At 47.7% G+C, this 16,704-nt stretch overlaps 1 protein-coding gene across 1 annotated transcript in view; it reads right to left on the reverse strand.

Annotated features, from left to right (window-relative positions):
• The window catches only part of LOC130112903 (zinc finger protein 721-like), a 79,623-nt gene extending 63,243 nt beyond the window's left edge, over positions 1-16,380 (reverse strand). Inside the window, exon 1 of the mRNA XM_056280426.1 lies at positions 16,135-16,380. Within this exon, the coding sequence (XP_056136401.1) occupies positions 16,135-16,364 (230 nt within the window). The 5' untranslated portion in view covers positions 16,365-16,380. The remainder of the gene's footprint in view (positions 1-16,134) is intronic.
• Positions 16,381-16,704: the final 324 nt, after the last annotated feature.

Genomic DNA, 16,704 nt, shown 5'->3' on the forward strand with positions numbered 1-16,704 from the left:
GTTGAAAATACAGCCAGAACATGTAGTGTCCTGCTAAAAGCCTTTAGTTTATTTTAATCAATTTTAAATACACACTCGTCTGTATTTAATATCTACACTAACCATTTATCTGAGTTGAATTGTGTTCAGCAAGACTCATTCACCTCTCGTAACATTTCTCATGTGGGAAAGAAACCACAGCTGGCAGTGCAGTTGTATTTTATACCATTATTATCAATCGGAAAGTGACCCATATTCAGTCATTTCACCTGTAATATTATGTCACATTCCTCATTAGATGCTAGCTACTCTGCTAATATATGTTTTTCCCCACATTAAAAGTGACTTCAAGAAATGTGACTGCTTCTTGGTGGCAAAAAGGACAAGGCGAATATATATTGTATTGAATATTCAACTTAAGATAATTTTAGGTTTTTAGAATTTTCAACGGCTGCCGTCACCATGACAACTATGGATGTACTCGGCTGAAAGTCACTAGTTAAAGCAACATTATGCAACTTTTTTACCTTAAAATAACAGCTTCAAAATCATTTTGATGGGACACTGACTTCACAATCTTAGAAAAATAAAATAACGCTTGCAGGACATCATACCCGCTCAACCCAACTTACATAGTGCAAGAACAAGAGTTTGGGACGTGGAGTGGAAATGAAAGCGCCACTCTCCCCATTACAAGTTAGTTTACCATCATAATTATTTTGAAGTCATTATTTTAAGGTAAAACAAAAGTTGCACAATGTTGCTTTAACACGGTCACAAGTTAAACTGAAACACCTCCAAGAAAGCAGTCGCGTTGTTACTGCAGTCAAATGCTCCGGCTCAGACAGGCTTATTGGAGAGGTTTAGTTCAATCAGATTGTGGCTCATTTGTTAACAGCCTCTCAGAGCCAATCGAGGACTCTGCTATTTCATCTACCCCTAGGTTGGTCTCACCTACGTTAGTTAACCCTTTACTGAACAAACAAAGATGGCGCCACAGACGGTAGCCTCAGTTCTGCACTCTTTTGTACGGTTTCTGTTTGTTTGTTTAGTTTCCAGTGCCCACTCACTGATCCCACACAGCAGGGAAGAACTTTTAAGCCCCCAACTGTCCACTGGACAAACTGAACAGACTTGTTTTAACTGGCTTTAACTGAATGTTTTAATGAAAGTCTTGCCAAGCTTTTGGCTGGTGCAGCTCTGTGTGGACTCCAACGGAGAAGCAGACGGGGTAAGTGATCCGGCAAGCTCATTAAACTGCAACAACAACGATTTAGAACAGCGCTACAGTTAATTCCCCTGGTGAATGACTGCTCTCTGGCCAACAACACAAACAAACTCCTACTCATAAACAGGGGGGAGACATTTCCAGATCTGTCGCCCTGTGCCTCACTGAAACCTTGCTTAGTGAGCATATACTGGACAGTACACTTCATCTGCCGCAGTTCCAACTCCTCCAAGTGGACTGCAAAACGGAGCTATCAGGAAAAAAATAGGGTGGCGGCATATGCTTCTACATAAACGAAGGTTGGTGTACAGATGTCACAGTGTTGACGAAATAATGCAGCCCTCACTTAGAGACCTTTTTCATAGACAGTAAACAATTCTATTCACCGCAGGAATTTTCATAATTTATTCAGGTTGATGTCTATATCCCACCCCATGCCTGTGTTAAAGAGGTGTTAAAACACCTGGCTAATCAAATTACAAACATGGAATGCACACTCCTTTCTCATTATCCTTGGGGATTTTAACAGAGCAAATCTCAGCCAAGAACTGCCAAAATACAGACATCATGTTAAATGTCCCACCAAGGACAAAAACACTGAATCACTGCTACACAATATTAAAGAATGTCTATCACTCTGTCCCTCATGTGACCCTGGGACTCTCTGATCACTGTCTATTCATCTCATCCCAACCTACAGGCAGAAACTAAAATGTGCAAAGCCTGTGGTTAAAACTGTGAGGAAATGGACCAATGAGTCAAAACTGGAGCTCAAGGCCTGCCGTGACTGCACTGATTGGAATGTATCTGAGGCTGCATCTACAGACCTGGACGAACTTACTGACAGTTGTGACAACCCCGGTGTCAGCCCAGCTTCTGCAACATGGCCAGTGACCCAGCACAGCCCAGAAACACACCTGTACCCACTTCCCCCCTCAACGGGAGGGAGACTGAGTGACACACCTGGCCCCAATCAGAGGCTGAGGAGGAGCCCAAGGATAAAAGGGAGCCAGAGACAGCCGCCAGGGGGGGAGAGAGGTAGCGATAGTTGTGTTGGCTGCCCAGCGTAGGAGCCAAGGAAGACGGGAGCCAGCCGGCTGAGACGAGGAGCAGTAGTCGTGTTGAGCGTTTTTTCGATTTGTCTTGTGAATAAATGCCCACAGCGGGCCAACCTGCCGACGGTCTCTGTTTCGTTGTTGGGTCAGGTGCTAAAGTTCCCCCGTGGTTGTCACAGTTGGTGGAGAATGCGGGCAGCGTGAAACCACTACCAGAGCACCCGATTCAGTGAAGCAGACCGTGGACAGCTGAAGCATGGAGGCAGCAATGCAGATACTGATCCAAGCCCAAACCAAGCAGGCTGAGGGCATGGCCACTCTCCAGACGATGGTGGCGCAGCTGGGCGCCCGACACACCGCGGCGCTGCCCGGAGTGACACCAGCCAGCCGTCTCACCAAACAAACACCGGAGGACGACGTGACGGCGTACCTGGAGATCTTCGAGTGGGTGACAACGCGAGAGGGCTGGCCCGAGGCACAATGGGCGAATATCATCACCCCCGTTCCTGATGGGAGATGCGCAGCGAGCGTACCAGGACTTGGACACTGTAAGTTCAGCAGATTATAAAACTGTTAAGAAAGAGATTCTGAACATTCATGGACACAATTTGGCTACTAGGGCCCAACGGGTTTTTTCGTGGGAATATAATGGCACCGAGCTGGTGCGCAGCCAGTTGGCTCAATTGCGAAGGCTGACATGTAATTGGTTGACAGAGGGGGATGGCCCGGACGTGGTTGACAGGGTCGTACTTGATAAATGTGTATGCTCTCTGCCGCCGGAGGCCCAAAGGTGGGCCACCCAGAAATCCCCGACCTCAATTGATGAACTAGCTCAAGTGCTGGAAGCATACCAGGTAGCCCAGCAGATGAAGGGCGCGGCCGCCCAAAGCGCTCGCCCTAGGGAGGCGCAGCCCGAGAGACAGGTGAGGGTGGGGAGCGGGGCACACCAGCCCCGCCCACCACCTCCCAGAGAAGAACCCGAGCACCATCACCCCGAAAGGACTGGCACTGCTATTCCTGTGGACAGAAGGGACATCTAGCTCGCCAGTGCCCCGGCGGAGGCGAAGCATCCATGCCCACTGCCAGCGCCCCAGAACCCCCTTCAGCCGGACGCTGTTTATTCTCTGACTGCCTGCCCTCCGAGGGGTCCGAAGCGCCCCGCCTACCAGTAAAAGTGGGGTGTCAGGATACGTGGGCTCTTCTCGACACGGGCAGTCACCTGTCCCTGATCCGACCTCGTCGATGGCCCCCCAGGGGAGATGGTGGAAGTGACCTGCATACATGGCGATGTCCGCAGCTACCCGACTCATCACATCGTGATCCAGACCCCAAAGGGTACGTATGCGGTACAGGCGGGGGTGGTCCCAGAGCTGCCGGTTCACCTCCTCCTGGGCCGAGACTGCCGCCTGCTGGAGAAGTACTGGGGTGAATGCCGCGACAGAGGCCGAGGCCGGCCACGCGCCACCCGGAGGCACAGGGACCGTCGTCCCGCTGTGTGCGCAGCTCTGAGGTCCCCCACACACTCGACTGATGAAGGGCCTGGAGGAGAGGATGACGTAGCCCAGCGTGAGCAACAGGCCTCCCTGGAGACACCGGAGACCGCAACCGCCAGTGAGCAGGCCCGCCCACCGCCCGCCATGGACAGCCCTGACACCGCCGCAACCTCGCCAGCCCCAGCTCAGCAGACAGGTCTGGACCTGGACAGCTCCCCCCTCACCACGCTGTCGGACTTCCCATTTGCTGCTGGGGATGGAGCCGCCCGAGAAGGGCGATTCGCAACGGCACAGCTGGAGGATGAGGTCCTGAGGAATGCCTGGGCGCAGGTGCAAGTCCACGATGGGAAGCCCCTAGATCCGGCGAGTCCCCTTGTTTATCCTCACTTCGCCACTCGGCGCAATCTACTGTATAGAGTAGTGAAAAGCAATGGGGACGTGGTAGAGCAGCTGGTCGTACCCCGGCCATATGTAACCAAAGTACTGTACATGGCCCACACCCACCTATTAGGGGTGCAACTAGGAATGGAGAAGACCCGGGAGGGAATTGAGGCAAGGTTTTATTGGCCTGGGTTGAAGAAGGAAGTCTGTGATTATTGTAGGGAATGCCCCGATTGTCAGAAAAATGCACCCAGGCCTACCGTGCGCAACCCCCTAGTCCCATTGCTGATAACTGAAACCCCATTTGAGAGACTGGCTATGGACATAGTGGGGCCCCTCCCCAAGACCAGCAGAGGCCACAGATATCTACTGGTGATGGTGGACTACGCCACTCGGTATCCTGAAGCCGTGCCACTGCGTGCCGCCTCTTCCAAGTCTGTAGCCAGGGAGCTGATGCTGCTGTTTAGCCGGGTGGGGATTGCCAGGGAAATCTTAACAGACCAAGGCTCCTGCTTTATGTCCAGGGTCTTAAAGGATCTCCTGAGTCTCTTACAGGTGAAGCAGCTGAGGACGTCTGTGTACCACCCCCAGACAGACGGGCTGGTGGAGAGATTTAACAAGACCCTCAAGAGCATGTTGAAGAAGGTAATCAACCTTGACGGGAAGAACTGGGACCAGCTCCTGCCACATGTGCTGTTCGCCATCCGGGAGGTACCCCAGGCCTCCACTGGGTTCTCCCCGTTCGAGCTGCTGTATGGGAGGAGACCGAGGGGGCTGCTCGACCTGGCCAAGGAAGTCTGGGAGAGCTGTCCCTCCCCCCACCACTCCGTCATCGAACACGTGGAGGGGATGAAGAAGAGGCTGGCCCAGATCTGGCCGGTGGTGCGGACGCACCTGGAACAGGCCCAGCAAGCCCAGGCCCAGGTGTACAACAGAGGGGCCCAGGTGCGTACCTTCCAGCCAGGTGAGAAGGTACTGGTCCTAATCCCCTTATCTGAATGTAAGTTCCTGGCCAAGTGGCAGGGGCCTTACGAGGTGGTTGAGCAGGTGGGGAAGGTGAACTATGTGGTAAGACAGCCGGGGAGACGGAAACCTACGCAGCTCTACCATATCAATCTGCTTAAAAAATGGCACTCTCACCCTGTCCCACAGGCCGGTCCAGTGTTTCTAACCCACTCTCCCCCCCCTGAGGTTCCAATGGGAGCCATGTTGGGGCCCAGCCAGCAGCAGGATCTCTGTGAAGTGGTCCTGCAGCACCAGGATGTCTTCTCAGAGCTGCCTGGGCGAACTACAGTGACGACTCACGACATCCACACCGAGCCAGGGGTGACCGTTTGGGTGAGGCCGTACCGGGTCCCAGAGGCGAGGTGGACAGCCATTAAGGAGGAGGTGGAAAAGATGTTGAAGTTGGGAGTGATAGAGGAGTCTCAGAGCCATTGGTCTAGCCCCATAGTCCTTGTACCTAAGCCAGATGGGACTTTTAGGTTTTGCAACGATTTCAGGCAGCTGAATGCAGTGTCCAGGTTTGACGCCTATCCCATGCCCCGGGTAGATGAGCTCATTGAGCGGCTAGGGCCAGCCCGTTTCATTACAACCCTGGACTTAACTAAAGGCTATTGGCAGGTTCCCCTGACGCCGGCTGCAAGGGAGAAGACGGCGTTTGCGACCCCAACCGGGCTGTACCAATACACCGTACTCCCGTTCGGGGTACATGGGGCCCCCGCCACCTTCCAGCGGATGATGGACCAGGTCCTGGGTCCTCACCGGGCCTACGCCGCGGCCTACCTGGACGACATTGTAATCCACAGCACCACCTGGGGGGTCACCTGACCCACCTGCGAGCCATCCTGGGGGCCCTGAGGACCGCGGGCCTCACAGCCAACCCGCGGAAGTGCCGCCTTGGGGTTGAGGAAGCCTCATACCTGGGCTACCGAGTGGGACGAGGCAACGTTTGGCCCCAGGAACCGAAGCTGGAGGCCATCAGGGAGTGGCCCCGCCCTGTGACGAAAAAACAGGTGAAGTCGTTCCTGGGACTGGTGGGGTACTACCAGAGGTTCATCCCCCAGTACGCAACCCTGGCCGGCCCGCTCCACAACCTCACCAAGAAGAACCTACCTGACCGCGTTCTCTGGACCAGAGAAGCGGAGGAGGCCTTCACCATGCTCAGGCAAGCCCTCTGCTCTGATTCTGTACTGGTTACCCCTGATTTTGCCCTGCCTTTTGTGGTCCAAACTGATGCTTCAGCCATAGGGGTGGGAGCAGTCCTCTCCCAGGTGAAGGATGGAGAGGAGCATCCGGTGACCTACGTAAGCCGCAAGTTCCTGCCCCATGAGCAGGCCTACTCCACGGTAGAGAAGGAGGCATTGGCCATCAAGTGGGCAGTGGAGAAGCTCCGCTACTACCTCCTGGGGAGACGCTTCGACCTCGTCACGGACCACGCTCCGCTCCGGTGGATGGCCGCCGCCAAAGACACGGACGAGCGGGTAACACGATGGTTCCTTATGTTGCAGGATTACAGTTTCTGAGTGGTGCACCGCCCGGGACGGGAGAACGCCAACGCCCTGTCCCGCCGTGATGCCTGCCTCTGGGCCATACGTGGAGACCCTGGTTTCCTTCTTGGGAGGGGGAGTTGTGACAACCCCAGTGTCAGCCCAGCTTCTGCAACATGGCCAGCGACCCAGCACAGCCCAGAAACACACCTGTACCCACTTCCCCCCTCAACGGGAGGGAGACTGAGCGACACACCTGGCCCCAATCAGAGGCTGAGGAGGAGCCCAAGGATAAAAGGGAGCCAGAGACAGCAGCCAGGGGGGGAGAGAGGTAGCGATAGTTGTGTTGGCTGCCCAGCGTAGGAGCCAAGGAAGACGGGAGCCAGCCGGCTGAGATGAGGAGCAGTAGTAGCATTTTTTCGATTTGTCTTGTGAATAAATGCCCACAGCAGGCCAACCTGCCAACGATCTCTGTTTCGTTGTTGGGTCGGGTGCTAAAGTTCCCCCGTGGTTGTCACACACTGACATCTTTTGTGAGGACACATGTGTGCCCCCCAAACCTTTCTGTACCTTTAACAACAATTAGCTCTGGTTCACAGCAAAACTCAGGCAGCCTCATCAGGGCAAAGAGGAAGCCTACAGGGGTGGAGATAGGATTCGGTACAACCATGCCAGAAATACTCTCAAAAAGGAGATCGCAGTGGCACAAAGGTGCTGAAAAGTTGAAAAAGAGGTTAACAATCCAGTATCAGTCTGGAGAGGTTTGAAAGATATTACCAACTACAGGAGACTATCCCCCCACACTGGATGGGTTTTTGCATGAAAACAAGATTCATGATAAATTTCAGTCCGGTTTTAGGAAAGGACAAGTGTTGAAACAGCGCTTGTACAAGTAGTCAACAATCTCAGAGTGAGTGCTGATAATAAAAATGTTTCCATTCTTTTACTCTTTGATCTGACAGCTGCCTTCGATACAGTCGATCATGATATACTTCTAGACTGCCTTGAGAATTGGATTGGCCTTTCAGGCACTACCCTATCATGGTTCTACACTTGTCTTACTGGTAGAAGCTATTTTGTTAGTCTTTCTGACCATGTCTCAGACAAACATGTAATTTTCTCAGGTATTCCATTCTAGGTCCTTTATTGTTCTGCCTGTACATGCTGCCGCTTGGGAAAATTATCTGTGATCATGGAGTGAATTTCCATTTTTATGCTGATGATACTCAGTTATATTTATCTGTAGTGCCAGATGACCCCAATGCTCTCAATCCCTTGATGAATTTCCTGTCGAGTATTAAACAGTGGATGAGTGAAAATTTTCTCAAACTGAATGAAGACAAGACAGAAATTCTCATAATAGGTACTAGTGCACAGAAAGAAATGATAAAGTAGAATGGGAAGTCTGGCTGTACAGAATAAGACTGTAGTAAAAAACCCAGGTGTCATCATTGACTCTGAGTTGGATTTTAAATCACGTATCAACAATGTTACAAAGGGTGCCTTTTTTCACCTAAAAAATATTACTAGAATTAGACCCTAGCTCTCCCTGGAAGACGCCAAAAGGTGACGCATGTTTTTATCTCTTCACTTCTAGACTACTGCAATGCACTTCTTACTGGTTTTCCCAAAAAAGTATTGATAGGTTGCAACTAGTACAGAACGCAGCAGAAAGGGTCTTAACAAAAACCAGGATGAGAAATCATCAGATTACTCCAGTTTTATGCTCTTTGCACTGGCTTCCTGTAGCATTGAGGATTGATTTTAAAATTCTTTTACTTGTGTTTAAAGCTCTACATTGTTTAGCACCCTCATAACCTATCTGACTGCTTATCTGATTAAGTTCGAAGCTGCTCTCTTGGATCCTCTGGTGCTGGCATGCTTAATGTCCCTAGAATGAACTACAAAAAGTATGACGAAGCAGCATTGATGGCTTGGAATAAACTCCCCCAACAAATAAGAGAAGCAACATAAATAGTTTTAAGAACCAGCTCAAGACCCATTTTTATGCTCTTGCCTTTAATTAATTCCACTTTATATTTGTTTTTATTCTTATTTTTTTATCTTGTAATGTGGTTGTATTTCTTGCATTGTTTTATGTTTTTTTGCCTAGATCTGTGTTTTATTGTTTTCAACTTAGTTTATCTGTATTGTTGAGTTTTATTGTTTCCTCTGTTTTTAATGTAAAGCACTTCGAGCTGCATTTTATGTATGAAAGGTGCTATACAAATAACGTTTTTTATTATTATCATTATTATTATTATTATTATTAGTGCAGGGAACCATCAACTGGCTGACGATCTAAATGGGTTTTACTGCAGGTTTGATAAGTGCACTTTCACACCCCTCACCCTCTCCGGCCACAACATACAACCAACTGCACCCCCTGCCAAGCCCCTCTCCCCTCCCCGCCGACCCCCCCCCCACCCGCACTCAGGATCTGTGTTGAGGACGTCCGCCAGCGCTTCCTGAGACAGAAGACCAGGAAGGCACCAGGCCCGGATGGCGTGTCACCCTCCTGTCTGAAAGTCTGTGCTGACCAGCTGGCCCCCATTTTCACACTGATCTTCAACACATCACTGGAGTCGTTTTTTTTTTTAAATCACATGGTGACTGTATCCTCCAGTGGAGAATACAGTCACCATGGGATTGCGCTACATCTTCCAACACCTCGACTCCCCGGGAACACATGCATTTAAAACCATCATCCCAGCTATCCTCCACTCCAAACTCACCCAGCTCACTGTACCAGCCTCCATCTGCCAGTGGATTAATACTTCATGACACACAGGAGGCAGCAGGTGAGGCTGGGAGGGGAAAAAAAAGAAAAAGGATCACATCCTGCACCCAGACAAACAGCACTGGTGCCCCCAGGGATGTGTGCTCTCCCTTCTACTCTTCTCCCTCTACACAAATGACTGCACCTCCGGAGACCCGTCTGGTAAACTCCTGAAGTTTGTGGAAGACACAACCATCCTTCATTGGCCTTATCCGGGATGGTGACGAGTCTGCATATAGACGGGAGGTTGAACAGCTGGCCCACTGATGCGGCCATAATAACCTCGAGCTTAACATGCTCAAAACTGTTGAGATGACAGTGGACTTCAGGAAGAGCCCCCCCCCCCAACACTGTTCCCCCTCACCACACTTAACAACACGGTGTCTGTGGTGAAAATCTACAGATTTCTGGGTTCCATAATCTCCCAGAACCTAATGTGGGCATCCAAAACAGACACAATCATCAAAAAGGACCAGCAGGGGGGTGCCCCGGTGGCTCACCTGGTAGAGCGCATACCACATATAAGGCTGAGTCCTTACCGCAGCAGCCTGGGTTCGAATCCAGCCTGGGCCCTTTGCTGCATGTCATCCCCTCTCTCCCCTGCCTTTCCCATCTCTCTCTACTACTGCTATCAAATAAAGGTGGAAAATGCAAAAAAAAAAGGACCCGTAGAGGATGCACTTTCTCCACCAGCTCAGGAAGTTAAATCTGCCTCAGGAACTACTGATTCAGTTCTACACTACAATAATCCAGCCTGTCCTCTGCACATCCGTCACTGACTGGTTTGGCTCAACCACCAAACAGGACAGGGGCAGACTACAGTAGACAGTTAAGTCTGCAGAGAAAATCGTTGATGCCAACCTGCCCTCCATTCATGACTTGTACATCTCCAGAGTCAGGAAATGGGCAGGCAACATCACTGCAGACCCATCACAACCTGTTCCAACTCCTCCCCTCTGGTAGGCGCTACAGAGCACTGTACACAAAAAAACCAGATATAAAAACAATTTCTTTCCATGGGCTGTCATTCAAATGAATGCTCAACATTGTCAAATAAATCCAACCATTTTGTATATACTATACATTGTACATATACTGCTACGCTCTGTCATCTCCATCTACCTTAGGCATGTATGCAAGTAACCTGCTAACAGTTATTTCAGCATCTTTGATATATTCTCTGCACCACTGCACTTCATCACCTCTTATTTCACCTCTATATAGTCAATCCTTGTGTATATAGCTGAAGATTTTTGTGTTGTTATTCTATGTTGGGTACACTGTGAGAACCATGAAACTGGAGTCAAATTCCATCTATGTGCAAACCTACATGGCCAACAAACTTGACTCTGATTATATTTGAGACATTTTTGACGAGAACTGATAATTGTTATTGGGTGAAAATAATATGCTATATCTCCCGCGATTACTTGACTAATTTTTGGGAGTAGTTGATGACTACTACAATTGAGCAGTTGTGAATGCCCAACCTAGCAGAGTATTTTGAATTATGCATAAATCCAAATAATCCCACTGTGCTAGCAAACTTGGGTTTTAACGTCTTTGTGGCTATAAAACCCTTCACAACCACAATACGGACAAATACAAATACAATAATATAGCGTGAACAATGACACAGCAAATAATGTAACTAACATTTACTAGGTTGTGGGTTAGCAAGCTGTCCCAACAATTGCTGCTGTCAATCTATGCAGAGAGGATGAGACAGTATCCCAGAGCCAGCACACCAGTTCCAGACAAAGATACTCACAACTCACCTGCTACTATAGCTAACATCTTAACAGCAGCATAACTTGGCAAACTAGAAAGTAAGCTAAATGTCTGAAGGCAAGTAATTTAACATTACCTGCCACACCAATGTGACACAGGTTTCTGCATGCTTGCTAACTGGTTGGAATTAGCTATCACAAACATCAGAAAATGGGACAAAACAATACTGACTGACTGGTTCTGTGAAACAGCAAAACTAATGTTACCCACCTGTCAAGAAGAAACAGAGTAACCTCCGCATCAGTCTTCATGACTTTCAACTCTATTTACAGAGCCAGGGCTGTGTACAGACAACGGATTTGTTTTCAGCACACATACAGAACGGACAGTTAGTGGATCATGAGGAGATATTCGGTGAATTTGACAAAAAGTGTACTGGATTAGAACTGCTGACTGCAGATGTCAGTATATTTCACTGCAAATCAGTAAATTACTTTGGGAACTATTGAAGCACACGTCGCCGTAATTCCAATGGGGAAAACCTTGATATGATGGCTTAAACCTGCTGTTCATTCTTAAAATTACTGTTTATTTAAGCATCCATATCTGACTATTTTAGAATATTGATTCTGATCCAGAATCAGAAATTCTTTTTATTGCCATGTGCATTACATGCACTAGGAATTTGGCTTGGCGTTGTTGGTACAATTAAAGGTGCTGTATGCGATTTTGGCTAACTTCCTGTCCGTTCTTGCAGTTAGCAGTCCCCTCCCTCCTCCCCACATCACCACATGAACGCCCAGCGATTTTCAACACAGTACCTTACAATTTTAGGCACAGCAGTGATGGAGAGCAGTGACTCGTCTACCTTAAACGAGCAAGTAGAGACCAATTGTGTTTTAAGGGAAGATGATGCTTTTGAACAGCTTTTCTATTGCCAGTTTTCTTTTTTGTCATTTCAATGCCATTTTAAATCTATGAAATGAAACAGATGCTCGTTTTTTTCTGCGAAGCTTGTCTCAGTTTTTACTATCAAATAATCAACCATCTACACAACTTTTCAGTCAAAACATATTTAGTTATATTATTACAACATCAAACTGAAACAAAACAATGTTAACAATGTGAGCCTCTTATCACTTAACAGAAAAGAAGAAATCCTTGGTATATGTATTCCAGAAGTCATCTGTAGTGTAATGAAACCAAAGTGACCACGAGTGTTTCTGTACCCCCCCCTGTCATTCAGGAAGACTTCAGTTAACATCCTGGAGTGCTTGGCACACAGTTGTCAACACCCATGTCTAGTGCTGCAGCTAATAAACATAAACATCTTTCGATATGCTCCAAAATTTAGGCTTTGACACATGTTCTATCATTTATCAACTGTATACAGCTAGAATGTGATAAAATAGGAAAGATGAATGATTACATACTGATACTGGCCATGAAGTGAAAAAAGTACTTAAATCTTAAAGAGAGACTGACATGCCCTTTCTGAACACATTTTTTAACATTGGGAGTTTGAATCATAACTGAAAATAGGTGTAGTTTTATTAATTCAAAGCTTTTGGCTACTGTCTCCCTGGGTGTTCGCATGGGTGGGGCTCGGTACCGCTCGTCACTTGCAATAGAAAAAAATGGTGGTAGGCTTACGGCACGGCAGTGATAGATCTACTACTACTACTTTCGGCTGCTCCCGTTAGGGTTCGCTACAGCGGATCATCTGTTTCCATCTCTTCCTGTCCTCTGCATCTTCCTCTGTCACACCAGCCACCTGCATGTCCTCCCTCACCATCCATAAACCTACTCTTTGGCCTTCCTCTTTTCCGGCAGTGATAGATATTTAGATAATAAATAGATGGATAGATAGATAGATAGCTATATAGATAGATAGCAATACGTCGTAGCAAGATCGATAATAAAGTCTCAGCAAAATAGCACAAACTCAAGCCAAGTAGCTATCAGGAGGGGGTGAAAGAACGGCTTCTCCTTGGTTTTATAGCATCTCGCTATGACATACCTTATATGCAAATTGCCTGGTGTCTACGTATCCACCGGCACAATTTGAAATTGGACACCATCTACAGTCAATCGCAGATCTCTCTCGAGCGGCCGCAGACACACTGTTTTGGCCACTTAATTTCTCTGCGGTCACATTCCAACTCGGAACACAGCTTATCAATACGAATTTTCAGATTTTGATGTCCGTATCCCTTTAAGGACAATGGCTAGGAAAAGATATTCCAGCAAGGTTACACATTCTGCTACAGCCTGCAAGGCCTCTGCTAGAAGTAGTGATAAAAGAATAGCTTGTTTGCAGTCACGTGATTCTGATGACGTGCAAGATTCAAATGGAGGGCAGGAAGTGAAAAGCAGAATGGACGAGATGGAGCTAGTTTAGCCTGAACTGTGCTAGTTTAGACGATATTATGAGAGAAAGGTATAAACAGAAAGTAAGATATGTTGGACATGATCCTTATGTTATGAAGAGTGATTTTTTCGTGATGAGGTGGTCACTACACAGACAGGCGTTAGCTGACTCCGCTCCTCCCAACCGCAGACGACAGTTGGCAAGCCATTTTTTCTGGCGTTTTCAGTCAATTTCTTGCATTCCCCCCGCCCCCCCCCATGAACAACAACTTTTGGTACTCAATAAAAACTCCTTGTGGTTTCTCAGTTAATGACACCAAACATAGGCATTTCGAAAGTTTGTGATAATGCTTCCTATGTAGAAAATCACTTCCTGCCCTCCATCTGCAGTTCGTGACGTCATATGCAAACAACCTCTTGAGACTGCCGCCTTTTAAACCATTACAACATCTTCATGACCAGTCACAAGAGGCCATTCATCCCAACAGGTTGCCTAATGATGACTTCAACTTCTCCTACCACTTAAATATAAATACCCTGGCTCACAGCTCACATTAGACCCAACATAAGTTACCTTAGTGTTTCATTTTTACAAGACAGATTCAGTATTCTTTTTTTTTTTTTTTGTATTACAGGTCCAAAATATGTATCTATGTGTATCTTAAACCCAGCATGAAATAATCTGAGTACATAAGGATCTACGGTGACATTTTTTTCAGTGCTGATGTTCAGCCATGTGCTCTGTTGTTAGTAGGCTAATAAGCCTACTGTTATTACTCTTTATTACTGCTATTCATTTATTACCTTACCATCAACCTTTATTATCACAAAATCTTTGACAATCAATTGTACTTCATTCATGCCTACTACTACTACTTTCAGCTGCTCCCGTTAGGGGTCGCCACAGTGGATCATCCGTTTCTATTTCTTCCTGTCCTCTGAATCTTCCTCTGTCACACCAGCCACCTGCATGTCCCCTCTCACCACATCCATAAACCTCCTCTTTGGCCTTCCTCTTTTCCTCTTCACTGGCAGCTCCATATTCAGCATCTTTCTCCCAATATAACCAGCATCTCTCCTCCACACATGTCCAAGCCATCTCAATCTTGTCTCTCTTGCATTGTCTAAAAACCGTCCAACCTGAGCTCTCTCTAATATACTTGTTCCTAATCCTGTCCTTCTTCGTCACTCCCAATGAAAATCTTAGCATCTTCAACTCTGCCACCTCCAGCTCCGTCTCCTGTCTTTTCGTCGGTGTCACTGTCTCCAAACCATATGACATAGCTGGTCTCACAACCATCTTGCAAACCTTCCCTTTAACTCTTGCTGGTACCCTTCTGTCGCAAATCACTCCTGACACTCTTCTCCACCCTGCCCGCACTCTCTTCTTCACCTCTCTGCTGCACTCGGTTACTTTGGGCCGTTGACCCCAAGTATTTAAATGCATACGCCTTCGTCGCCTCAACTTGCATCCTCACCATTCCACTGCCCTTCCTCTCGTTCACGCATATGTATTCCGTTTTGCTCCTACTGACTTTCATTCCTCTTCTCTCCAGTGCATACCTCCACCTCTCCAGGCTCTCCTCAAGCTGCACCCTACCCTCGCTACAGATCACAAATAGAGTGAGAGAAAGAAAGCAAAAGAGAGAGAGAAAGAACACGAGAAAGAGAAAAGAAAGAAAAAGAGCTAGCATTACAATACCTTCATCCCTTTGCTAGGTAACGCTTCCTCCTTCAATGGCATTTTAGGCACATGCGCATACACAAACAATACTGTCCAGTTCGTCGTAAAAGGGGCATGCGTCAAGCGTCTTCTGTCAGAGGATTCTCCGCATTTTTCTCATTTTATCGCATGTGGTAAAGTACTTTTACCGCATTTTTCTCGTTTACTTTTACGCGGCACTGCGATCCTAATGAAGCCCCTCGTTTCCATATGAACTGAAAATTGGAGGAGAACCTGAGCGTCTGTTTCTGTGCGTTGCAGATAGTTGCCGTTTGGTGTGTCCTTCGTTCTATTATTCGGAGAAGCGCTGTAGTTTCCTCCTCAGACCAAACTCGCCCGTAGTCTTGCTAGCGTTACCAGTGGCCATGGTTCCGTATGTTTTTTTCAAACGCCCCAGTGCAACGGCATGTGATCTGTCTACGGCAAGCCTAGAGGGCGAAACTACTACAACAACAAAGGGCGGAGTAAACTGGAGAGCTTTGTTGATCATAATGCACAGGTCAAGCGAACCGCGACGCGGACTTCAAACGAACCGTACTCCGGAGGAGGTCGGAGTACGTTCGTTTCAGAGGGGTCTGGATTATTTTGGCGTGTTCACGTGCACGCAAAATAAATATATAAATAACGGGGAAAAATGCTGACTAATCTCACAGAGTTCGTGTGAAAACACCCCGAGTTTCCTTTCGGCTATACACAAGCACATATAACTACAGCTAATATTAGCTACCAAGCAAACAACGAGCGTCGCTGCTATCGTTACACAGCAAACCAGGCTTGAGTACGCCACAAATGACGAGTATCTAGGCAGTTAATAAACTAACGTTAGCTACCAGAGTCAAAACCAACAACAAACCGAGCTGGCCCACAAATATCCGTATAGCCGCTGCGAAGTTAAACATAGTTTACCTGTCCAGAAGCAGTACGGCTAGCTGCGCATCGCTTTTCAACCCCTTCAAAACTTTCAGATTTTTCCACCGATCGAAGGCCACTCCTATATAAATGCGGGTCTTGCAAGACTCCTGGCTGCTTTTCCTGGCAGCTTTCTTTTCTTCAGCCGTCTTAATTCTCTTCGTGTATTTGGTTGTGTAAGCCGTTCCTGGGAGCGCTGGAATCGGTAGCTTCACCTGTTCCGCCATGGTCAGTCAAACTGAAACCCTGCTGCCGGCCCGGGGACGCGCAGAGAGGACTGCCTTTTGTGGAGTCCTGTCTCCCGTACATCATTAGATAATGTAGGAACGGGACACCAGAAAATTCATTTTCTGATTACTGCAGAGGGAGGGACTGGGGACCCATGTTAGTGACCAAACACTCAATATCGGTACTGGCTGTCGGAAAGTAGAGCTATTTAACTCATTTTAACAACAAACAAAACAATCGCTTATTGCTTATAGCAAACTATGATAGCCTCCTCGCCTTGCTAACTTACGTTATGCAAAGTGACGACGGTGTGTTGGTCTACTCGTTTACATCTATTCA

Source organism: Lampris incognitus, chromosome 5, assembly GCF_029633865.1.
Source record: "Lampris incognitus isolate fLamInc1 chromosome 5, fLamInc1.hap2, whole genome shotgun sequence".
In the NCBI taxonomy this organism is placed as follows: domain Eukaryota; kingdom Metazoa; phylum Chordata; class Actinopteri; order Lampriformes; family Lampridae; genus Lampris; species Lampris incognitus.